This window comes from Geotrypetes seraphini, chromosome 5, assembly GCF_902459505.1.
Source record: "Geotrypetes seraphini chromosome 5, aGeoSer1.1, whole genome shotgun sequence".
NCBI classification, from domain to species: domain Eukaryota; kingdom Metazoa; phylum Chordata; class Amphibia; order Gymnophiona; family Dermophiidae; genus Geotrypetes; species Geotrypetes seraphini.
Genome location: NC_047088.1, coordinates 119648762 through 119673891, shown reverse-complemented (window position 1 = coordinate 119673891; position 25130 = coordinate 119648762). Strand labels below are relative to the sequence as shown.

The 25130-nt window shown below is 41.9% G+C and overlaps 1 protein-coding gene across 7 annotated transcripts in view; it reads right to left on the bottom strand.

Annotated features, from left to right (window-relative positions):
* COL6A3 (collagen type VI alpha 3 chain) overlaps nucleotides 1-25130 on the bottom strand; it is a 1265605-nt gene that overhangs the window by 39523 nt on the left and 1200952 nt on the right. For all 7 annotated transcript variants that reach the window (XM_033946673.1, XM_033946674.1, XM_033946675.1 and 4 more), the window contains one exon: nucleotides 19495-19665. In XM_033946673.1, the coding sequence (XP_033802564.1) occupies nucleotides 19495-19665 (171 nt within the window). The remainder of the gene's footprint in view (nucleotides 1-19494; nucleotides 19666-25130) is intronic.

The following is a 25130-nucleotide window of genomic DNA, read 5'->3' as shown; positions in this document are numbered from 1 at the left end:
ATTCATGTTTGAATCTTCTTGTTTCTCCATTTCTTACTTACTATCAATTTCAAAAAGATCTTAAAACCCACTTATTTAAACAATATAATATACATTATTGATTTTCATATTATCATGATCTATTTTTTATCTTTTTATTCATACTACTTATTTAGAATTTTATTATGTATGATGTTATTATTATATTGTATGCCGAGTACCTATTGTGTAAACTGCTATGAACTGCTGGTTAGGCGGTATATAAAAATAAATTATTATTATTATTGTTGTGAACTACTTTTAAAACGACCAAGTTAAAATGATCTACAAACAATAAAATTTAAAAAAAACACAAAGTACACTATGCAGAGAAAATGCTAATTATCATTTATATTCCAGGTTTTTTTTTCAAAGATGTCAAGGCTTTATGCAATGTCACCTCAGTAATAACTATACAAAAATAGACAAATACTGTATACCCCCTCCCTTTTTACTAAACCGCGATAGCAGATTTTAGCGCAGAGAGCTCCGCTGAATGCCCTGCGCTGCTCTTGACGCTCATAGGCTCCCTGCGCTACAAACCACTATTGCAGTTTAGTAAAAGGGGGCCATAGTGCAAAATATAGACAGCAGATATAAATTCTCAAAACGGACACATTTTGATCACTAAATTGAAAATAAAATCATTTTTCCTACCTTGTCTGGTGATTTCATGAGTCTCTGGTTGCACTTTCTTCTTCTGACTGTGCATCCAATATTTCTTCCCTTCTTTCAGCCTCCTGTATGCTTCCTCTCCTCCAGACCTCATTCCCTCCCCCAACTTTTTCTTCTTCTCTACCTGCCCCCTCCCCTTTTTTCTTTCTCCCTGCCTCCTTCTTTCTTTAAGTCTGTCTTTCTTTCTGTCTCCCTGCCCCTTTCTTTCTGTCTGTCTTTCTCTCTCCAAGCCCTTTTTCTTTCTTTCTATCTCCCTGCCCCCCTTTCTTTTTCTCTCCATACCCCTTTTCTGTCTTTCTTTCTCCCTGCCCCCTCCCTAAAGCCGCCACCGCTATCGGGGAACAGAACCCCAAGTCACCGCCACCAAGTTCTAAGTTATCCCTGCTTCCCAACACCTTAAACAGGACAGCAGAAGGGGGGGGGGGAAGGCTGGTGGGCTCGGCATTTCTGTTGTCCTGTTTAATGCGTCGGAAAGCAGGGAGAATGCAAAGGCAACGTTTATTACGGAGCCTGGGATGGGCTTTGCGATCCACTTACGTTGCCTATCGACATTTTGGGCACCCCTGACCTAGACTATGACATGGAATGTAGTTATGAACCTGAGGAAAGTGTATTTGAGGAAAGTATGTGTGAATAGAGCTAATTAGCTGTAAAACCTTCCTGTTTAAGAGTGAAACAAGTGACCATGTGCTAGATAATGGAAACGGAGGTTTAATTAAGTGTTTATGGACAGAAGTGTGCATGTGCTTTGGTGCAGTGGGGGAGGGAATCCTTGTATTACTGAAGCCTCAGCCTGAGTTACCAATAGGGCTGCTTCAGATGCCCAGAGTCTATCCTTGTCCTGAGTCACTAAATTATTGGGAACACGGGAGGAATGTAGGATCATTATTCTGTATTTGGGTGGAGTTTGTTCCCACACATACTGGCCCCAGTAATAGGAAGTGAGGGCAGTATTGTGAGGCATTTTCTCTGTGGAGCTGGGCACTTGTGAGAGTGTCCGTTGTTGGACTGCAGCCATTTAAAGCAGTCTGGAATCTGGCTAAAGGCAGGATAGTTGCCTAGCATTGCCTGAGGGCCAAAGTAAGTGGTCTTGTGTCTCAATTACAGAGGCTGCTGGAACTGAGCAGAATTGCAGCCTCTGGGACAAGGACTGTATGAAATGATTTTGCTTTATTTTTGGGAGATATTATCAAAGCCTGAACTTATGGGGCATTATTGAAGGGAGTGCTATATCTTGCCGCTAGGACTGTTTGGGGAGTGGCACAGACGATTCTGATTCTATTTCCCTGTATGAAGGAATACTGAGGAAAATAAAGTGTTTTTTCTGTTTTGGAAAATATATATAAAAAAAATAGACTGGTTTATTTTCATTGGCACTCTGTAGGGACTGGATCCAAGCACTCGTGGTTGGTGTTTATGGCCTTGCTTGCTTGCAGGTCCTGGACCCCGCCACAATATGCTCTGGTGGATCATCCTCCACTGCCATCCTGCTTTCGGTCGATGCCTCAGGGCTCTGTCCTGGGACCCCTTCTTTTCTCCATCTATATTTCTTCCTTTGGTGCTCTAATCTCCTCCCATGGCTCTACTCTCCTCCTCACCTCTATGTTGATGATTCAAGGATCTATCTCTCTACACTTGAAATTTCTACAGGAATCCAGGCCCAAGTCTCAGCCTACCTGTCTGACATTGATACCTGGATGTCTCATCGCCATCTAAAATTAAACATTGCCTAGTTTTTGTGTTTGGTGATTTTGATACACTGTGGTCTTAATTTTAGTTTATGATATCAGTTACCCCAGTACTGATTAGATAAATGTCACAAGCAAGGGAGACAAAATTCCTAGATGAAAAAAATGAGTGGTTCAAGAATGACAAGCTGGGGAGTTATTTTAAACCTACTCAACAGTGAAACACAGAACTTGGTGTAAGAGGTAACAGCTTGGAAGATTAAGTTGTATTCTTTTTTTTCTTAGGGCAACTGCCTCAATGGAGTTCTGAGGATGTCTTCCCTTTGAGGTATCTTCGTGGGGGTACCATTTCTTTTTTATTATTATTTATTCTTTATTGAATTTCAGATTTTTTTATGATAAACAACAATCATATCGTAATCAACAGTATCCATGGAAATGCAAATAATTATTGGAAACAATAAAGAAGAAAGAAACATTTTTCTTTCAACTGTTTGTTAGTCCACAATATTGGAGAAGGAGTTTCAAAATCAGAGCATAATTCAAAGAAAAATTAATTCATAGGTAATATAAATGGAAGATCTTAAGTGGACCTAATGTATTAACTATGAGCACTTATCCTTGTTCCTCTATAGGGGTACTAGCTGTCCTAACCTCTTTATCCATAATAAATCTAGATAGCTGCGAAGAATCATATATCTAACTCCTTTAAAGTTAATCAAATATTTGCATGGAAATCGTAGTACAAATGTTGCACCCAATTTTAAAACCTGGGGTCTTAACAAAAAATGTTTCCTCTTTTTTTGAGTTAATCTAGAAACATCTGGGTACATCCTAATTTTATGATTCAGAAACATTACATCTTTATACTTAAAAAACATCTTCAAAAGCCATTCTCTATCTGAATCTAAAGCTAACTGAACAAATAGTGTGGCTGTGCTTATCTGTTCTGTCTCCGATGTTTCTAATAAGTTTGTCACGTCCAATACATCCATTACTGGTTCTTGCTGATCTGAAGTTTTCTTCTTCCCCATGGAGATATAGTATATTTTTGAAATAGGTGGAAAAGAATTTTGCAGAACTTTTAAAATTTCCAAAAGGTAGCGTTTAAACATTTCCAATGCAGGAACCACAGGTGATTTGGGAAAATTAATTACTCTCAAATTCTGTCTCCTTGTTATTTTTTCCAGCATTTCTAACTTGAAATTAATAGTCCCATTTTCTTTTATAAGAAGTTGATTTTGTGCTCCCATTATTTCCAACTTTTTTTTCCTGATCTAAAGATTGTTTCTCTAACTTGCCCACTCTTTGTTGTTATATCAGCATCTCCGAAAGTATCCCAGAGCAATGAGATGTTAATGTTTGTAATTGAGTTCCCAGGGAAGTTTGTAAATTTGAAATTGCTTCCCAGATACAATTTAGGTCTACAACTGGGGGCTTTTGCAAGGGAATAAATTTAAATTCCATTTCTTTGAGTTTCACATTACCTGCAGGCAAATTCAACAGGGGTGAGTCCTGCCTCTCCCCTACAGATTCCAAGTTCCCTCGTGGCTGCTGTTGTAATCCTGAAGCGGTTGTTATCCTCCGTAGTGCTTGTTCTTCCTCCTCCCCTTCAGAGCTCACTGAAAGTACTGCTAGACTCCCCTCGACCGCAGTGTATTGAAACACTGGATTGGGGAGTGGCTGCGCCGGCGTTCTGCACTCCTCCGGAGAGAGGCTGGCCACCTCAAAGGAAGTTAGAGGGTTCTCCGATATCTCTCCCCTTCCCGCCGAGGCTTTCTCATCCGGCTCTGGTTTAGGCCCACGCTCGACGAACGCATCCATCGGGCCAGGTAATTGTGATTGTAACCCAGGTTCAGAAGGGTAAACCCGGGTTTTTTATTTCCGTTTAACCATCGGGTAAATCAGGAGCATTCAGTTGAGCTCCTTCAGATCGCCATTTTAAATTAGCTCCTCCTCGGGGGGTACCCTTTCTTTGAGCTACTCAAGCTAAAGGCCCTTATCTTATAAGGATTTTTTTCCATAAGCACAGAATAAGGCCTTTTTAATCTAGAAAGAAAATGAAACAATGTCCCTTAATAGATATAATCCTAATGTCATCAGTGGTATTTATTTCAAATCCCTAAGAACTCAGGGTTTAAAAGTAAATAAACAATGGGGAGAGAGTGCAATGTAGAAGGTGTCTAGTGAAGGAGAGTGGGGCACTGTGATTATTACCTGCTGCTCTTCCTGTCTTCACAGCGTTTTACAGCTCCAAAGTGCTGCAATTCGGGAAGGCACTGAGAGGGCCACCTACACCATCGAGGAGGCCCCTGTCATCGGACATAAAATGCTGCAGCCTCTGTGGTTAAGTCAGTAGAGAGTGCACTGTGGAAGGTGTCTGGTGAAGGAGAGTGGGGCATTGTGATTATTACCTGCTGCTCTTCCTGTCTTCACAGCGTTTTATAGCTCCAACATGCCGCGATTCGGGTAGGCACTGAAAGGGCCAACTACACCATCGGGGAGGCCCCTGTCATCGGACATAAAACGCTGCAGCCTCTGTGATTAAGTTGGGAGAGAGTACACTGTGGAAGGTGTCTGTTGAAGGACAGTGGGCACTGTGATTATTACATGCTGCTCTTCCTGTTTTCACTGCGTTTTACAGCTCCAAAGTGCCGCAATTTGGGCAGGCACTGAGAGGGAGGCCCCTGTCATCGGACATAAAACGCTGCAGCCTCTGTGGCGCATGGCCACAGGGCTTGGCCGCCCCTTGGGTTCCCCTTGGAGCCAATTGGAGATGATAGGAGTGAGGTTAGTGAGATTTGTGTTCCCCCTGGTTTATTTCTGTAATTTTGAAGTTATAGTTTTTTCCTATAGGGAAATGCAAAGCTAAAATTAGAGTTTCAACTCCGGTCTCCTCTGGCCCAAAGGATAAACATTTGACATTTTCTGTGACAAATACTATCCAGACTAAGAAATTGGATCAAATATATGGAGCTTCACTTAGCTCTCCAGAAAGAACTCCTCCTCTCCCTCCTGAAGTTCCTGTGGAACTGGGTCCTGAAGTTGGTCCCAGTGCTTTTAGCGAAGCCTCAGAGCCTCAGATCTTTCAAAGTGCTTCAAGTTACTTTATTAGCTGAAGGTCTGGAAAGCTCTGAAGACTTGTGGCAAATTAATATTAGAATGGATAAAATGCTGAAATCGGTTATAACTCAATCTCAAGAATTTTCAAAAGAGGTGGTCGAGAAACTTGAGAATGAGGACTCACATATAAAAATTCTAGACGCACGCACGACCAAGGTAGACAAACAAGTTTCTAATCTACAGGCTGTTTCCATGTCAGCTATGAAAGATTCCCATTCTATATATGTTAAATTAGAAATAATGGAAAATGCCACAAGGGCACAGAACTTGCGTTTAATTAATTTTCCTGAAACACATTTTATATCCCCTGATATCCTTTTTCGTAAGTATCTCAAAGAGATATTAGGGCTGACTAATTCAGAATCAATACCTATTTCATCACTCTATTATATTCCTAAGAAGCAAAAAATCATAGCGGAGCAAGGATTAGATTAATTGGCTTCTATTGATGTACATTTGACAGAATTTTTGGAAGATTCACAGGACACAATACAAACCAGGTCTACTGTCTTAGTCTCATGTATCAATGAGAGTGATAAGGTATTGATAATGAAACTATATATCAAGAATAAACAAGCAATGTTTTGCGGTGCTAGAATTCAAATATTTCCAGATATGGCAAAATCGACACAACTTAGACAAAAGGCCTTATTGGCTCTTAAGTCTAGGGGGGTGGAATCTGGAGCCACATTTTTTTTTAAATATCCATGTAAATGTTTAATAACATCTCAAAATAGGGATTATGGGGCTCATAATCAAAAGAGAAAAACTTCCAAAAACTGGCCTAAGTTGGCACTTGGACGATCATCAGTCAAAAACGTCCATGCGCTGATAATAAAACTGGGTTTTGGACGTATTTATAAACAACCTAGGCCTTCATAGTGCCGCTGAATGACCATAGCTAAATGGGGCGTGTCAGGAGGAGTGTCGAGGGTGGGATTTGGGCGGGACATGGGCAGGCTTAGACTTAGTCGTACTGCATGTATAACCGAAAGTTATACAGCACAGGATCGACGGAACATGGTCTAAGTCACAAAAACCCACCTAAAGTGACCAGATAAGCACTGGAAACACATAATAAAGACCCACACACACTACCCCAGTGATCACCGACCCCCCCAATAAAAATATTAATCACAACTTGAAAATTGTGCCTCCAGAACATCATCACCTGGCAGCCTGGCATAGGAAAGCCTAGTTGTGCTGCACAGAGGTATCTTAAGCCTTCTTGGGGGTGGATTATGGACCCATGGAGAGGAAGACCTATGCCCATAAGCCCCTTAATCACTGCATTGATATTGAAACATGTGCACTCCCCTATATACCCCCAAAACCCTTTTGTACTGGCATATAAGTGGCTCCTGCAGCCATAAGAGCTATTGGGGTGGTAGATAAGTGGGTCTAGGGGATTCTGGAAGTGGTTTTGGGGGCTCACCATGACCTATAAGGGAGCTGTAGTGAGATGACATGGCACCCTTTTTGTGAAGTTCACAGCAGTAAGGTACCCCACTATTTAGGTGCCATGTCTGGGTGTCAATCCATCACTTTGCAGACCCTCCCACGTCCAACAGGGCTTGTTCTAGGCGTTTTTGACTTAGACGAAAAGTTGGACGAAAATATGGTATAAAGATGGACGATTTAGCGGCTTGGACGATCAGATCGGACGTATACTTAGATGATTTTCAAAACAAAAAAAAATTTGGACATACAGTGGTACCTTGGATTACGAGCATACTCCGTTCCAGGAGCATGCTCGTAATCCAAAATGCTCGTTTATCAAAGCGAGTTTCCCCCCCCCGGAGGCCAGCAGTGCTGCTCCCCCCCAAGAGAACCGGCATTGCTCCCCCAGAAGGCCCCCCCCAGCGAACTGGCACCCTCCCCCCCCCCGCCGTCGACCTGAGGTCCCCCCAACCCACCAGAACCCTCTTCTTACTTTGATGTAGCCTCTGCACCGGCACCAGCATGTCCTGTGCTGGTGCCGGTGCCCGAAGACCTGCTTCCTGTGCTGGGCCTTGAGCATGTGTGCATGCTCAAGGCCTGAGAGTTCACATCGGACGTGAACTCTCACGCACATGCTCAAGGCCCAGCACAGGAAGCAGATCTTCGGGCACCGGCACCAGCACAGGACATGCTGGTGCCGGTGCGGAGGCTACATCAAAGTAAGAAGAGGGTTCGGGTGGGTTGGGGGGACATCAGGTCGCGGCGGGGGGGGGGGGTGCTCGATGGCGGCGGGGGGGGTGCCCGATGGTGGCGGGGGGTGCCGGATCGCCGGGAGGGGGGGCGCTCGCAAATCGAGGCGCGCTCGGTTTACGAGGCACCAAGTTTGCAAATGTTTTGCTCGTCTTGCAAAACACTCGCAAACCGGTGCACTCGTAAACCGAGGTACCACTGTATTTTTCAAAAATGTGTCCTAAGCTGTTTTTTACTTTGGACGACTTGCGACTTAGACGTTCCTTTCGATTATGCCCCTCCATGTGTTTTTTGACCTGCTTCAATTGGAACATTTTCTTGAACATTCTTAATTTCTTTTTGGTATTTGGTACTTGAATTGTAAGTTATGGCATTTTGCTGAAATAGGAGTTTAAATTGTTTAAAGCCTTCTGATGTGAAGAGAGTACTTATCCTTCTTTGATTTTCTTAATATTACTTTATGTAAAACTTTTCTCCCCAAAATAAAGTGGGCTTGATGGTATTTCTTTGTTGATTATGAACAATTTAAGTTGTATACATAAGTCTGTATTCCCATTTCTGTATACTTGATTGATATGATTGATATATTTGAAATTTTGTTTTTTTAAAGTAAATAAAACTGTATGACTATATGAGTATTAAGTGCTAAGTTTGCAACTTGACCCACTTATGAAAAGACAGTGGCAAGAATAAACCTTAATGAGACTTTGGATGTTATTGATATAACTTTGGATGTTATTGATATAACTGCTACTACTACTATTACTATTAATTATTTCTATAGCACTACCAGACGCATGTAGCGCTGCACAGAGTCACAAAGAAGAAGAAAACAGTCCCTGCTCAAAAGAGCTGCTCAGACATATGGTGACAGAACCCATGAGGGAAAAAGCAATATTGGATCTGGTCCTCACAAATGGGAAGAGTATCTCTGATGATCGCTACTTCCCAGGTTGGCACCCACTCAAACATTAAACAGTTTAGTTCGATATAACAGCTAATGTGGAGAATGGCCACACAAAACTTAGTCCTAGATTTCAAATGCACAAATTTGATACAATGGGAGAGTACCTGAAGAAAGCTGTTAGGATGGGAGAACATAAGAGAAGTGGAAAAACTGTGGTCTAAGCTGAAAGGAGCAATAAAAATGGATACGGACCTTTATGTAAAGAAAATAAATAAAAACAAGAGAAAAAGGAAACCGATATGGTTCCCCAAACTAGTGGTGGAGAAAATAAAGGCAAAAGAGTTGGCGTTCCTGAAATATAAAAAAAACCAAGAAGAAGAGTACAGAAAGGACTACCGGGTGAAACTGAAAGAAACCAAGTGCAGGTGGAAGAGCAAATGGCTAAAAAAGTAAAAAAGGGAGACAGATTTTTTTTCAGATATATATAGTGAAAGGAGGAAGATAAAAAAATAGAATTGTGAAACTGAAAGATGCTAGGAACTGATATGTGAAGAGTGATGAAGAAAAAGCAAACAAATACTTCTGTTCTGGGTTCACGGAAGAAAATCCTGCAGAAGGACCAAGATTGTCTGGAAAAGTTATACAAGAAAATGGAGTAGATTCTAAACCGTTCACGGAGGAACGTGTTTATGAACAACTTGAAAAAATGAAGGTAGACAAAGTGATGGGACCGGATGGGATCCACCCCAGGATACTGAGGAAGCATTATAGACTTGTTCAACAAATCTCTGGAGATGGGAGTGGTTCCTGGGCATTGGAGAAAAGCAGATGTGGTCCCTATACATAAAAGTGGTCACAGAGATGAAGTGGGAAAATACAGGCCGGTAAGCCTCACTTCAGTTGTTGGAAAAATAATGGAAGTGTTGCTGAAAGAAATAATAGTGAACTTCCTAGAATCTAATGGGTTACAGGATTTGAGGCAACATGGCTTTACTAAAGGTAAATTGTGCCAAACAAACCTGATTGAATTTTTTGATTGGGTGACCAGAGAACTGGATCAAGGACATTCTTCGAAGAAATCTCTTTGAATATTCTAATACATCCACTGGTCATAATACAAGGGAATAATACAAGGGAATAACATTAAAGGAACTAAGCAGGTAACAAATAATACAATACACTACAATAAAAATAATCACTAAAAAGAAAAATTTGACCATGTTACTCCCCTTTTTACAGAAAGCTCATTGGTTACCCATTTAAACATAGAATTACTTATATATTAGCACTGACGCATAAAACATTAAAGAACAAAACTCCCACATTCTTAGAAAGACACCTGATTCCATACACTCCAAGTAGATCTTTAAGATCTGATGAGAAATCCCTCCATTCAGTCCCTTCCCTAAGATTCATTTACACTCAGAGGGACACAATCTTCTCCGTTACAGCACCGCAAACATGGAATTCACTGCCGATTATATATCAGGGAAGAAAAGTCGCTTAACAAATTTAAAGGACTTTAAAAAAGTTGGCTCTTCAAGGACATTTTCAAATGAGTTTTTCGTGTTCTTTTGAACTCAAATATTCCTCAGAGAGCTATTATCCCTATAAAAGAAAATTAATGGGTAACAATTCCCTATACTAATGTTCTTTTCCGTGGTTGCCCCTCAACTTTGGAACACTCTGCCCACTCTTGTGAGGGAAGAAAATAACTTAGATCATTTCAACGGCCTTCTTAAGAGCCATCTGTTTAAAGAAGCCTTTAATATCTAATTTCTTTCATTTCTTCTCACATCAATCTATCCAAAGAAACAAGAAGCAGTATTTACCCTCCTTTTGTCCTTCCCTTTAATGTTTCCTATCCTTTTTTCATAGTATTTCCTCTCCATCTACCTATCATTTCTTGTCAGTCCAGTCTAGTCTGTTCAATATCAAATACGCCATTTAATTAATGTTATTTTATCTTCCTTTTGTTATTATTTGTATTGTTATTGGTGTTTTTGCTTTTACCCCTTACATTTTAATTGTAAACGTGCTTAGAAACTTGATAAGCGACAGAATCAAATTTTTTTTTGTAATCATTTTTATTAAAGAGTCATCAAGAGAACAGGAATAACGCAATCAACAAATATACAAACTTGAAACAGTACAAAAAGCGTGAACAGTAAAACAATTAATACAGAGTATGGTGGGTCACCCTGCGCCTTCCATTAAAAGCGAGTCTTCTACCAAGAGCCACTCATGACCAGGAAATCGTCTGCATCCCTGTTGAAACAAGCAAGGGACCCCAAAAGAGATCAAGGCCACCAGAAAGGGATTCCCATTCTCCCAGCCACCACCTTTTGTTTTTGGTTATCACAGTCCTCAAGAACCCTATGCCAAAGAAACAACAATCACTCCTTGCACCATTGACCAAACAACCAAGCATACTTCATTCATCTCCCCAATCATTCTCCCTCCCAACCCCCCAACCCCTATATGAGAGACTAGAGGTAACTACGGAAACACTTTCTACAAAGCCCTGTAGGCAAGCATCTTGGGATTCAAAGAATGCTTTTAATAACAAAGTTCAAAGCGGGCTATCTCAGACATCTGATGGAGCCAACTCTCTATGGGAATAATAATAACTTTATTTTTCTATACCGCCACAATCTTGCAACTTCTAGGCGGTTTATAATCAAGATAGCTGGACATTCAGCGGAATACAATAAGCAGATATTCAGAGGAAATATAATACAATAATCATGAGAGCTGGACATTCAATGAATTACAGTAAGCAGATATTCAGAGGAGATACAGTGAGCAGAGATTTTAAGAAAGTAGGAAAATAGAAATACAAATTGCTGAGCAAGAGTTTAAGATGTACATTTTGGTTGTTGATGTCCGAGAGGCCCTGTTAAGAATGGGCCGCATGTATTAGAACATAACAACGAATAATTACAATAAGATAACAGTTTATAAGTATCACAGTGTCGTGAAATTCAAGTGGACTGAGGAGGGGGGGAAGGTTTGGAAGAGAGGGTCAATGGTTTAGGTATTTCAGGAACAGGTACGTTTTTAGGCGCTTCCTGAATTCCCCGTAGGTAGTGGGCGAAAGCAGTTGATCTAGGTCTTTACCCCATAGGGCTGTTTGGTGAGAGAGAAGGTGTTTGTGGTGTTTTTTTAATTTGCAACCTTTAACTGGAGGGGAAATTAATTTTGAGTGTGTGCTTCTCATGTGCTTGTTGTTAGAAAATGAGAAAAGGTCCGTTATGTACTTGGGGGCGAGTCCATATAGTACTTTGAAGCAGAGGCAGGCGAATTTAAACTTTACTCGTGCTTCCGTTGGCAACCAGTGCAACTGCCGATAGTAAGGTGTCACGTGATCGAATTTCTTCAGCCCGAAGATAAGTATGACCGCAGCATTCTGCATTATTTGAAGACATCTCATATTCTTTTGGGAGATTGCTAGATAGGCGATGTTGCAGTAGTCAAGTTGACCCAGTACGAGGGATTGCACTAGGATTCTGAATGCTGACGTATCGAAGTATGATCTAATGCACAGTTCTTCAACTGCCGGTCCGCAGAAAATTTCTGCCGGTCCGTGCAGGGCCGGCAAGATCAAGTCGGCAGTTAAATTTCCTGTCAACTGCGGTTCCTGCTCATTAATGTTCCTCCCAGCCTCGGGCGATTAAGATAGGCTGCCGACGTCAGGGCCTTCCCTCTCTGAGTCTCGCCTGTTCGGAAACAGGAAGTTGAAACAAAATAGGTGAGACTCAAGAGAGTGAAGGTCCCGACGTCGGCAGCCTGCCTTGATCGCCGCCCCTGCCGAGTTGCTGAAGAGGGCCGCGGAGAGAGCTGCAGATTCAGGTGCAGGTGGAGGGAGATGGTCAGCGTGTGTGAGCAAGATCCTGGGGAGCCTTCACAGTGACTTCCTCCCCTCCCACCAGCTCTCCTACTTGCCAGGGCAGTGATTTACCGGCAACTTCCTGCAAGCAAGTACTGAGAGTTGCTGGAAGGGGAGGAAGCCACTGTAGGAGGCAGGGAAGCTGCTGGATAAAGGGAGAGCTGTTAGAAGGAGAAATGCTGCTGGGAGGGGAGGAGGGAAAGGGATGGGAAGAGAGTTAATGTTGGATAGAGGGAGGAGGGAAGGGAGAAGAAGGAGAGATGCTGCTGGGAGGGGAGGAGGGAAAGGGATGGGAAGAGAGTTAATGTTGGATAGAGGGAGGAGGAAGGGAGAAGGAAAAAAAGGAAGGGAAGGGAGAAAGAAAAAAAGGAAGGAAACAGCTGGCAGGGAGATTACAGGAGGAGAAGGGGGTCAGGGTGGAATGGAGAGATCAGATGAGGGAAAGGGGAGAGAGAGGAATGAGAAAGTAGAAAGACATTGATGCTGGAAAGGGGGTCAGCAGAGAAATGAGAGAGGGATAAAGATGCTAGATCTGGTGTAGCAGAGATAAAAATGAAGAAGGCAGTGAAGCTGGAATGAATGATGTAAAAAGGAGAGAGGAGGAACAGGCTGGATGGACAGGGAAGAGGGGCATAGAAAGAAGTCAGATACATATGGAAGGGGGAGAGGGCAGACATTGGATGGAACGGGCAGATGCTGGAAGGAAAAGAGTGAAAAGAAGATGAAAGCAGAAACCAGAGACAACAAAAGGTAGAAAAAAATAATTTTATTTCTATTTTGTCATTAGAATATATCAGATTTGAAATATATATCCTGCTAGAGACATAACTGGGGACTGCAGTATTCTGTTAGCATGATATTTATATGTAGCATTCTATAATAACTTGGCTTGTTCAGTTTTCTTGATAGTAGAGGGGATATATGTGAAGGGGAGGGGAGACAGGGGGTTTGCTGGTCCGTATATTTGTATTTATAAAATCACAATTGTTCAGAATATTGTTTCTTTTTATACTTTAATAAAATATGTTCAATATAAAATCATAATTGCAGCTTGTGCAGATGGGATCAGATGGTTTGCGGGGACCGAGCTCGCGGAGATGGGGCGTAAACGAGGTTTTTAAATTTTAGTCCTAGTACTTTGCCGATCCACAAAATAATTCTTTTATTTCTGCCGGTCCACAGGTGTAAAAAGAAGAACACTGATCTAATGGATCTGAGTTTCCAGAGAGTAAGAAAACCCTTTCTGAATAGGGAGTCCACTTGATCCTTCATAGTTAGGCATTGGTCTAGAGTAACGCCTAATATCTTCATGGTGGGCTGGATGGGATAGTTGAGTTTATTGATGCATAATGGGGTTTTATTTCAAGCGGGTGAGGGGAGGCAACAAAGAATTTTGCTTTTTCTGGGTTAAGTTTGAGCTTGAAATCTGTCATCCATTGTTCCATCTCATTTATGGCATCGGATGCCTTGGGAATGGTATCCGAGATAGAGTTAGCGAATGGGATGATGATAGTAAAGTCGTCTGCGTAGCTGAATAATTTTATCCCTAGCTGGGTTAGTTTCACACCTAATGAGGACATGTAGATATTGAAAAGCAGTGGGGAAAGCGGTGATCCTTGTGGTACTCCAGATGAGTTGCTCCAGGTATCGGAGTGATTGTTGTTAAAGCGTACCTGGTAAGAACGGGATGTGAGGAAGCCACGAAATCAGTTCAATATCTCAGCCCTAATGCCAATGGCGTCCAGGCATTGCAACAATTTTTCATGGTCTACCAGATCAAATGCAGAGCTCATGTCGAATTGCATGATCAGGGCGTTAAGGCCCTTGCTAAATAATAGGCGCAAATGGTCTAGGATAGCAGTGATAACTGTCTCCGTACTGAATAGGGGTCTAAAGCCGGACTGAGTTTTGTGCAGGAGAGAGAATTGGTTAAGATATTCCATCAGTTGGGTGTGAACTAATCCCTCCATAATTTTTACAATAAATGGGATAGATGCTATAGGTCTGTTGTTGGTTATTATCGCTGGGGATTCTTTTCTATTTTTTGGGATAGGGGTTATTATTATGTGACCGTTGTTAGTGAGGAAAGTCCCATTTTTAGGTTGTGGGCTAAGTAGTGCAGTAGTGATATTTTAAATTCTGATGGTGTCGCTTTCATAATCTCCGGGGGGGCACGTATCAAGGGTGCAATGAGATTTAGAGTATTTGTTGTATAGTTTGGTGTAGGTATTCCATTCTGGATCTTGAAAGGAACTCCAGATCATATCTGTTGGTATTTCATTGTCATGTGAGTTAGCTATTTGGTATTTGTTGGGGATGATGGTTATATCGTTATGTGTTTATACAGTTATTTCTTAGGTTTTTAATTTTGGAGTCAAAATATAGGGCTAGATCTTTCGCAATGGGTAGCTTCGTGTTGTGCACAGGTGTGGTGTGGCGGGTGGTGTCAAATAGATTTGTGACTATATTGAATAGCTCTTTTGTATTGATTCCTTGTGAATCATTGCAGGATAGGTTAATTTTGGTAGAGTAGAACGCTTTGCATTTGTCTTTTATCAGTTGTTTGTAGGTTTTTATGTAGGCTCTCCATTTGTTGTGGTCTGTTACTTCTCCTGTTTTGTTCCATATTCTTTCTAGTCGCCTAGCTAGTTGTTTCGTTTTTAGTAATTCAGTGTCGAACCATTTGTTGTATTTGTTTGTGTTGCTTTTGCTTTTATGTATGGGGGCGATTTTATCTAGGATGGATGTGCTGGTTGTCTTCCAGTGGTCCCAGAAATCTACTCCTTCCTCTATTACTGTCTGCAGTTCGTATTCTGACCAGTATTCTTCTGGATTAATATAACCTCTTGTTTGGTGTTCTTTTTTTATTATCTGATGTGTTTTTGATTTTTGGTGCGACCAGATCAGCTTGAAATAATAAGTGAAATGGTCGGACCATATGTCGTGATGCCAGGTGCCCTCCGGTAGAGAGATGATTGGGTCAAGGATTTCCTTTGTGGACATGGCAACCAGATCTAAATGATGGCCTTTTTCGTGAGTTTGTGTGGGTGCGGGGATGTTGTAGTTGAGTAGAGTTAGGAAGTTTTTAAGTTCTTTCGTGTCTGTGTTGTTCTCTTCGTCTAGGTGTAAGTTTATGTCCCCTGCGATGATGTTGTAGTTATGGCCCATAGAATTGTGCAGGACAAATTCGGAGAAGTCTTCTTTGGCTTTGGGCCAGCTTTTAGGCGGGACATAGAATAGAATGCAGGATAAGGATTCTTCTAGCTGGGTATTATTGATTTTACAGGCTAGGATTTCTAGGTGGTCGGTCATTTTGGAGTCCAGAAGTACGAACTCGAATCCTTCTTTAAGGATTATAGCTAATCCTCCTCCTTTTTTGCCTGTGCGGTTTAACGTAAGGATTTTGAAATTGTTTGGTAGGATATCAGTTATAATTGGATCATCTTCAGACAGTAACCAAGTTTCAGTTAGAAAGAGGCAGGCTAATTGTTTGCTGATGACCCAGTCATTAATAAGGAATGCCTTATTTCTAACAGATCTGGTATTGAGATATGCACATGGGATAGAGGTGGTTGCGGCTGTTTCTGTTAAGTAAGTAGTTTTGATGGTTTTCAGTTCCCTTGTTCTTTTTTTAAGGGTACGGTGGTGTCTTTTTTTATTTGAGATAACATCAATATGATTTATAGTATCTTCTTGCAGGTTGGTGATGTGGAAGAGAGATAGAGCTGGGTAGTGGGTGGGTTGTAATTGTGGGTAGAGAGAGTAGGCGTCTTTGATATTACCGCTTACCAGGTAGATCAGTAGGATTAATAGGAGATTCATGATTGTAGGATGGATTGTAATTTTTTTTAAAAAATATATTATGACCCGGGAAGAGATAGTTCTCAAGGAGATCTAGCTAGATGGCCCAGGTGGGTGTAGTTCTTACGAGATCCAGGTAGAAGCGACTAATAGTTACTCATACATGTAATAGTTATTCCTGCAACTGACTAATATAATTGGCACATGCAATTGACCCATGCGACTAAAGTAACTGACTCATGCAATTGACCCATGCGATTAATCAGATTACATTAACATATTTGACTAACATATGCGAATAACTAGTTGCACATGCATTTGACAGGTACACAAGTGTCTAATAGTTATACTTGCGACTAACAGTTATAAATGCAATTAACAATGTCTAATAGTTATAAATGCAACTAACGGTTGTACATGCAGTTGACAGTTACAGTGTATATATATCTAACAATTATATTTGGTTGTTAGGTGGTTCTTTAGGAGGACCTAAAGGCAGTCCTAATATGAGCGACTAATAATTGCACGTGTATCTAGCAATTACTCATGCAGCTTAACAGTTAGGCTTGCCTCTGTAAGTTACTTATGTCTCTAATGGTTAATTATGCTTCTAGTGCTTGATAAAGCTTCTAACAGTTATTAGAGTATGGAAGAACTGGCAATTATAACTTGGATATGTCTAGGTCTTAATGAGGTAAACTTAGCTGACAATCGGTAGTGGTCAGGAGGACTGTAGTAGTTGAAGACGCTTCACCAGGACGCTTCACAAAAGCGTGTGCTAAGGCGCACGCGCCAAACGGCTGTGCACTGTTGACACAGCGGTCTTTCAGCAACCTCGCTGGTACAGGGGAGGGGCAGAGCGGTGCTCGCGTGCCTCTCTGGGGCTGGTTCCCGGCGAAAATGGCTGATCTCTACTGTGGTCTTTCAGCAACCCCGCTGGTACGGGGGAGGGGCAGAGCGGTGCTCGCGTGCCTCTCTGGGGCTGGTTCCCGGCGAAAATGGCTGATCTCTACTGTGGTCTTTCAGCAACCCCGCTGGTACGGGGGAGGGGCAGAGCGGTGCTCGTGTGCCTCTCTGGGGCTGGTTCCCGACGAAATGGCCTCCGCCTATGTCCAGTGCTTTAAAATTGTTTTCCAAACTGCTAACAAAGTCATGTAAACAAATCGCCGCTGCAGTATTGTCAGACCCTGTGCTTCCAACAATGGCTGGTCTCCTAAGAGCAGCATTTAAAAATCCCACTCCAAGTTCCTCTGCACCACCAGTTGAAGCTGCGTAAAGGAGGAGTTCAATAATGTTAATGTGGGACACTCCAGAAAAAAATGCAGGAGTGCTTACATTTACTACACTGCTTGTCTTCCCATAATCTCATTTGGGCACTCCGCACCTTGGTGATGCGACAGAATCAAATTTTAATAAAAACTTGAAACTTAAACATGAAACTATATGTTTTCTTTTTCTCCTAAATATTGTAGTTCCACCTGTTTCCTCTTGTTTCGTGTATTGTCAGTCTTAAAATATGCTTTTTTTTTTTTTTTTTCCTAAAACCCTGTTTTTATATTTGTAAATCGCACTGGATCACAATATTACAATCAAATCAAATTTTTAAATAAACTTGAAACTTGATATGCTAGATGTAATTTATTTAGATTTCAGCAAAGTCTTTGACACAGTAATTGGAAGGAGCCGTATGTGTTGGGAGGTGAGAGTCTGATATGCACGGATGGGGAGAGGGACCTTAGGGTGATAGTGTCTGAAGATCTAAAGGTGAAGAAATAGTGTGACAAGGTGGTGTCTGTTGCCAGGAGGATGCTGGGCTGTATAAAGAGAGGCGTAACCAGTAGAAGAAAGAAAGTGTTGATGCCCCTGTACAGGTCGTTGGTGAGGCTTGTAATATTGTATTCAGTTTTGGAGACCATATCTGACGAAGGATATAAGAAGACTTGAAGCGGTCCAGAGGAAGGCGATGAAAATGATAGGTTTGCCCCAAAAGATGTATGAGGAGAGACTGGAAGCCCTGAATATGTATACCCTAGAGGAAAGGAGGGACAGGGGAGATATGATTCAGACGTTCAAATACTTGAAGGATATTAATGTAGAACAAAATATTTTCCAGAGAAAGGAAAATGGTAAAGCCAGAGGACATAATTTGAGGTTGAGGGTGGTAGTTTCAAGAGCAATATAAGGAAATTCTTTAAGGAGAGGCTGTTGAATGTCTGGAATGTGCTCCCGAGGGAGGTGGTGGAAAGGAAAATGGTGACAGAGATCACAAAAGCATGGAATGAACACAGAGGATCTCGAATCAGAAAATAATAGTAAATATTGAAGAACTAAGGCCAGTACTGGACAGACTTGCATGGTCTGTGTCCATATATGGCCATTTTGTTAAGGATGGGCTGGGGAGGGCTTTGATGGCTGGAATGGTTTAGATGGGCTGGAGTGAGCATTGATGGAAACTTCAGTAGATAGAACCTAAGCACAGTACCAGGCATATCTTTGGGTTCTGGCCCAGAAATAGCTAAGAAGAAGGAAAATTGAAATTAAATTAATAATTTAAAGAGTGGGTAAGGTTGGGCAGACTGGATGGACCATTCGGGTCTTTATCTGCCATCATCTACTATGTTTCTATCTATGTTGAATCAATTTTTATTATCAAAATATACAAAAACACAAACCAACAAACACGAATCACAATTACAAAGAATAATCAGATACAAGAGATCGGATTCAACACCCCTCCCACCCCACCCCCACCCCAAACCCCCTGATCTGACAAATAGCAGAACCCTAGTGCAGTAGGCTTGGACTCAGATAACCCACTGCCAGCGAGAAAAGTTAAACTCCAACACTGAGAAGAGAGAAAAAAAAAAAAAAAAAAGGGGGGGGGGGAAAAGAAATAGAAGGTGCCCTGGTGCCCTCACAAAAATACAACAAGCTCGGGGCTACTATGTTTCTATCTAAATAGCCAAGACAGACAAACAGGATGTCATGGATACAGTTAAGGGGAACAACAGACAAATATCTGACTGTTCATGAAACACACTGCCTTTGGGACAGACATCAGAAGTGTATGGCACTTACCCTCTACCAACCTGCCTAAAAAGTAGAATTTTAAACATAAATCTAATGGATTGTTCAGCTTTAAAGTTCCATAAACTGAATAGGTCAACCATTCTGAAGTCTAATATGGAAAGAATATAACTTACCTGGTATACAAGCTTTTTCACATTCTTTCTGTGTGCTAAATCTGTTATCATTTCCACCACAACCTCCATACCAGAATCTGGCACAGCTTTTGGTCTTTGGATCATAGTACCATATCAGTACATAGTCTGTGCAAGTTCCTTCCACTTTTTGAAGTCTGCAGATATCACTATCTGCAAAAAAAAAAGTAAAAAAAGAATCTTATTGCATGACCAGAATGCCATCATCTACCCTATTTAAATACTTTTTCTTACTTTAATCAGTTGCAGAAAGATATGAGCCAAAATGTAAGAAGTAATGAGAAATCACAGAGATTTCAAAAGATTTTCAGTTGTGATGTGTTTTTCTAAGCATATAAATATAATTTATCCAGTTTATTCATCTGTAGCTACTGTTTTCTGGCAATATCTGAAATAATTATTATCAGGAAAAATAATGTATGCAATGAATTGACACCCCCTTTAACAAAACCGTGGAAGTGGGTTTTAGCGCAGGTCAGCACGCTACATGCTCTGTGCTGTTACCAACACTCATAGAGTTCCTATGAGCATTTGGAGGAGTGCAGAGCATTTGGTTCTCACACAAGATGAAGGGTTTTAGAAATTAGCTTTTATCAGTGATAAGGGTGGGACATTGTAGTAGCTAAATTTAGGGGCTCTTCATTATACCACATTTAAACTATGCAAGGTTTGGAAATGACAATTTTAAATGGGTGTACCTTAATAAATATAATAAAATGTATTTCAACAGTTAGTGTGAGTCTGTGCACAGGACTTGGAAGTTTCCTTACTTGAAGTTGGAGATTTTAATGCAGTTTGTGATGGAAGACCCTGACAGGGAGACTACACCCACCTGTCCTGAGCACAGAAAGACTTAAGCCTAGATTTACTATCCGTGGCTGAGTCTTCCCAGGCGACTTGATTCAGTAAGCCTCTTCATTCAAATGAATTCAATCGGAGGCACTCCCCACAGCGATTGCACAGATTGCTGGAAGCTTCGGTCCATTAGAGCATATTTTGATGTTTCATCATTTAGAATTCTGGTATAATCCCTTATACTGAGTCAACTAGATTACTGTAACATCACCTACTTGGCACTTTCCCAGAAGAATATGCGGCGATTGCAACCGGTACAAAATGCAGCGGTTAGGCTACTTTGTGGACTGAAGAAGTTCGATTATGTAACACCTTCCTATCGACTTCTACACTGGCTGCTGATGGAGGCATGTGTGAAATTCAAGTCTGGATGTTTTTGCTTTAAGGTACTATATGGTTTAGCCCCTTAATATATAACAGACCTTTTCTCTTTCACATCCAACAGACATAAGAGAAGCTCACATCTGACCTTTGTTTCTCCAACGGTTAGAGATTGTAAATTTAAAAGACATCATCAACATCTTTTCTTACATCAGGCAGCATTATGGGGTAAAGATCTGGAACAACTGCTCATGCCTACTACTTATGGGGAATTCAGGAAACACCTAAAAACATATCTGTTCCTGAAGTACTTAGTTAACTGACCTATACAATCTTAGTCCACAACAACTGATCTTTAGAACTGTTAATCACTAACTCCTAACTTTATTAATTCCATTCAATCTGTAGCATCTTCTAATCATTGTAAACCGCATAGAACTTCACGGTCCTGTGGTATATAAACTGTTATTATTATTATCCAGATTCATGCACAGACCATCTTCTTTGCCTGTAGATGGTCTGCACATGTGCTTGCTCTCATGACTTCCCTCTCACTGGCTCCAGGGACCCAGCCCCTTCCCACAGTTTACTGGACCCCGCCGCAGCCTTCCCTCTCTCTTTCACTAGAAGTTCTGCCCGTGACCGCCTCTCCTGGTTCCTCTGCCAGGTTTTTTTTTTCCAGTAGACTGAAAAAGAAATGGACGTGTGGGCATTATTACACTGACATCAGACCCTGGGTGACATTGGCATTTGGCTGAAAGGTTTCTTTTGTTAGTGTTAGCGTCCCTCATGGCTCCAGTGCCTGAGTTGTGGCGGCAGTGCCCACTGCTCTCCCTCTCCGCTTCTTAGGCACTGTTCGGGATATGCTGCAGGGAAGGGTTACTCGCGAGCCTGTGATTCTAACCCGCGGGTTAAAAGCGGGGCTGCACTATGACATGTTCCAGGGCGGCAGAGAACAGGAGATTTGGGGCGGCAGAGAGCAGGAGAGTCGACAGGGACGTGAGTGACTGGTCCTCAGTAGTCACTTCTTTTTTGATCGGGCAGCCCAATTGGTGTTCCTGAAATTGTTTTGTGAATCGCTGCCTTCCTGCTTTTGGATGCCCTTTCCCTCATTTGCATGCACAGATCAGATTGGGATCGGATCGGGAAGAAGGTTAGTGAATTGGGTTGGGGTTGCAAAGTGGTTGCAAACTGCTTGGGAAATGATTGTTAAGGTTAGTGAATCTAGCCCTATATATTTCTGACTATGAAGGCATTCCTATAAGTTTTGCAAGTGGGTATTTTGGGACTGTCTGATCATATGCAGATATTATTGGTCCTGGGAGAGAATATAATTAAGGCCCCCTTTTATCAAGCTGCAAGGCCTGATTCTTTATATAGTGCCCAAAAAATTGGCACTGATTAGAACGGCTGAGTTACATAATTAAGGCACACCTATTTAGGCCAGTTAACCAGGCCTTAATGCCTGTGCATAAGCTGTGTATGCTCTATAACAGGGGTGCCCAAAAGGTCTATCGCGATCGACCAGCAGATCGCGAACGCAACATAAGTCGATCACGGAGTCCATCCCGGGCTCTGTGATAGACTCACGTTGCTTTCGTTTTCTACCTGCATCCCGACGCTGTAAACAGGATGAAGAAGCTCCGGGCTGATCAGCCTTCCTCTCCCCAACGTCAATTCTGACGTCGGAGAGGAAGTTCCAGGCCAGCCAATCGCTGCCTGGCTGGCCCGGAACTTCCTCTCCGACGTCAGAATTGACATCAGGGAGAGGAATGCTGGTCGGCCCGATGCTTCTGCGTCGGGAAGCAGGGAGAGCTAGGGGTGGCGGTGGCTTGAAGGCCTGTTCCCCGATGGCGGCGGCAGTGGGGGAGGGCATGGAGAAAGAAGGGAAACAGAAAGAAAGAAAGGGGGTGGGACAGGGAGACAGAAAGAAAGAAGGGAACAGAAAGAAAGAAAAGGGGGACAGGGAGACAGAAAGAAAGAAGGGAAACAGAAAGAAAGTAAGGGGGACGGAGAGAAAGAAAGAAACGGGGCAAGGAGACAGAAAGACAGACAGAAAGAAAGGGGAGGGGGCAGGGAGAAAGAAAGAAAGGGGAGGGGGCAGGAAGAACGGAAGAAAAGTTGGGGGAGGGAATGAGATCTGGAGGAGAGGAAGCATACAGTAGGATGAAAGAAGGGAAGAAATATTGGATGCACAGTCAGAAGAAGAAAGTGCAACCAGAGCCTCATGAAATCACCAGACAACAAAGGTAGGAAAAATGATTTTATTTTGAATTTAGTGATTGGAAGATAGCCAATGTTACGCCCATCTTTAAAAAGGGATCAAGAGGTGACCCAGGAAACTACAGACCGGTGAGTCTGACCTCGGTTCCGGGGAAAATGGCGGAAGCGCTGATAAAAGACAACATCGATGAACATTTTGAAAGAAACAAACTTTTGATAACCAGCCAACATGGATTCTGCAAGGAGAGATCGTGCCTAACGAACTTATTGCACTTCTTCGAATGAGTTAACAGACGGATGGACAGAGGAGACCCCATAGACATTATATATCTAGATTTCTAAAAAGCCTTTGACAAGGTACCCCATGAACACCTACTTCGGAAACTGAAGAACCATGGGATGGAAGGAGACATACATAGATGGATCAGGAATTGGTTGGCAGGTAGGAAACAGAGGGTAGGAATGAAGGGCCACTACTCAGACTGGAGGAGGGTAATGAGTGGTGTTCCGCAGGGCTCAGTGCTCGGACCGCTGCTATTTAATATATTTATAAATGATCTAGATACAGGGACGAAGTGCGAGATAATAAAATTTGCGGACGACACCAAACTATTTAGTAGAGCTCGGACTAAAGAGGACTGTGAAGAATTACAAAGGGACTTGAACAAACTGGGGGAATGGGCAACGAGATGGCAGATGAAGTTCAATGTTGAGAAATGTAAAGTACTACATGTGGGAAGCAGAAACCTGAGGTACAGCTATACGATGGGAGGGATGTTATTGAATGAGAGTAATCAAAAAACAGCAAGGGAATATTTTTATCCAAGGTGATACTTATAAATCACTGTTGTACTAATCACCTTTGTTTTACTTCAAGCACAAATTACAACACAAGTTGATGTGGTTAAGTGAACACTCAGACCCACAGCTGAGGTCCGGTGAAACAAGTTCACGGAGCAGCTATTAAGGAGACCATCATTGTTGTTCACAGTCTCCTCCACCAAACAAAGACTAAATAACAGCACATAAACTTGAAGAAAATAAAATAATAAATTTGACAGCAACTTAACTTTGAATGGTGTGGATGATACACATAACTGCTCCGGGCTCCTCCGTTTATTCACAATACCGACCCCCCAACCTAGGTTTCACCCGCTGGCTTCTTCAGGAGGGGTACTACAATTACAAGATGACTCAAATCAACACTACACCACACAGCTTGCTAACTTAATAAACAATACATTTTGAAATACTCAATATAAACACTCTCTCTGCAACTTACCGGCACAAACACTCCATACTGCTCACACACGCACTGCTGACAAGAGGAACTTCCCAGCAGGCCACGCTTTAAATACACTCCCCTTACTACCTATTACATCATCACTCATTACATCATGAGTGAAAGATTAAAGTTGAAACCATTCAATATCATTGTTTAATCCTGCTGGGGCCAAGGTATGCCATTGAAATATAAACTTCTGCTCTAAATAAAGAAGATGTTGAGTAATATAAGATGCAAACGTGTTACTGCCCCCTTAGTCAGTCATTGGATTGAACAACAGCACTCCATTGAGGAATTACAATACACTGTCCTTATGTGTGCTCATAAAAAATCTGGAAACATTACTCAACATCTTCTTTATTTAGAGCAGAAGTTTATATTTCAATGGCATACCTTGGCCCCAGCAGGATTAAACAATGATATTGAATGGTTTCAACTTTAATCTTTCACTCATGATGTAATGAGTGATGATGTAATAGGTAGTAAGGGGAGTGTATTTAAAGCGTGGCCTGCTGGGAAGTTCCTCTTGTCAGCAGTGCGTGTGTGAGCAGTATGGAGTGTTTGTGCCGGTAAGTTGCAGAGAGAGTGTTTATATTGAGTATTTCAAAATGTATTGTTTATTAAGTTAGCAAGCTGTGTGGTGTAGTGTTGATTTGAGTCATCTTGTAATTGTAGTACCCCTCCTGAAGAAGCCAGCGGGTGAAACCTAGGTTGGGGGGTCGGTATTGTGAATAAACGGAGGAGCCCGGAGCAGTTATGTGTATCATCCACACCATTCAAAGTTAAGTTGCTGTCAAATTTATTATTTTATTTTCTTCAAGTTTATGTGCTGTTATTTAGTCTTTGTTTGGTGGAGGAGACTGTGAACAACAATGATGGTCTCCTTAATAGCTGCTCCGTGAACTTGTTTCACCGGACCTCAGCTGTGGGTCTG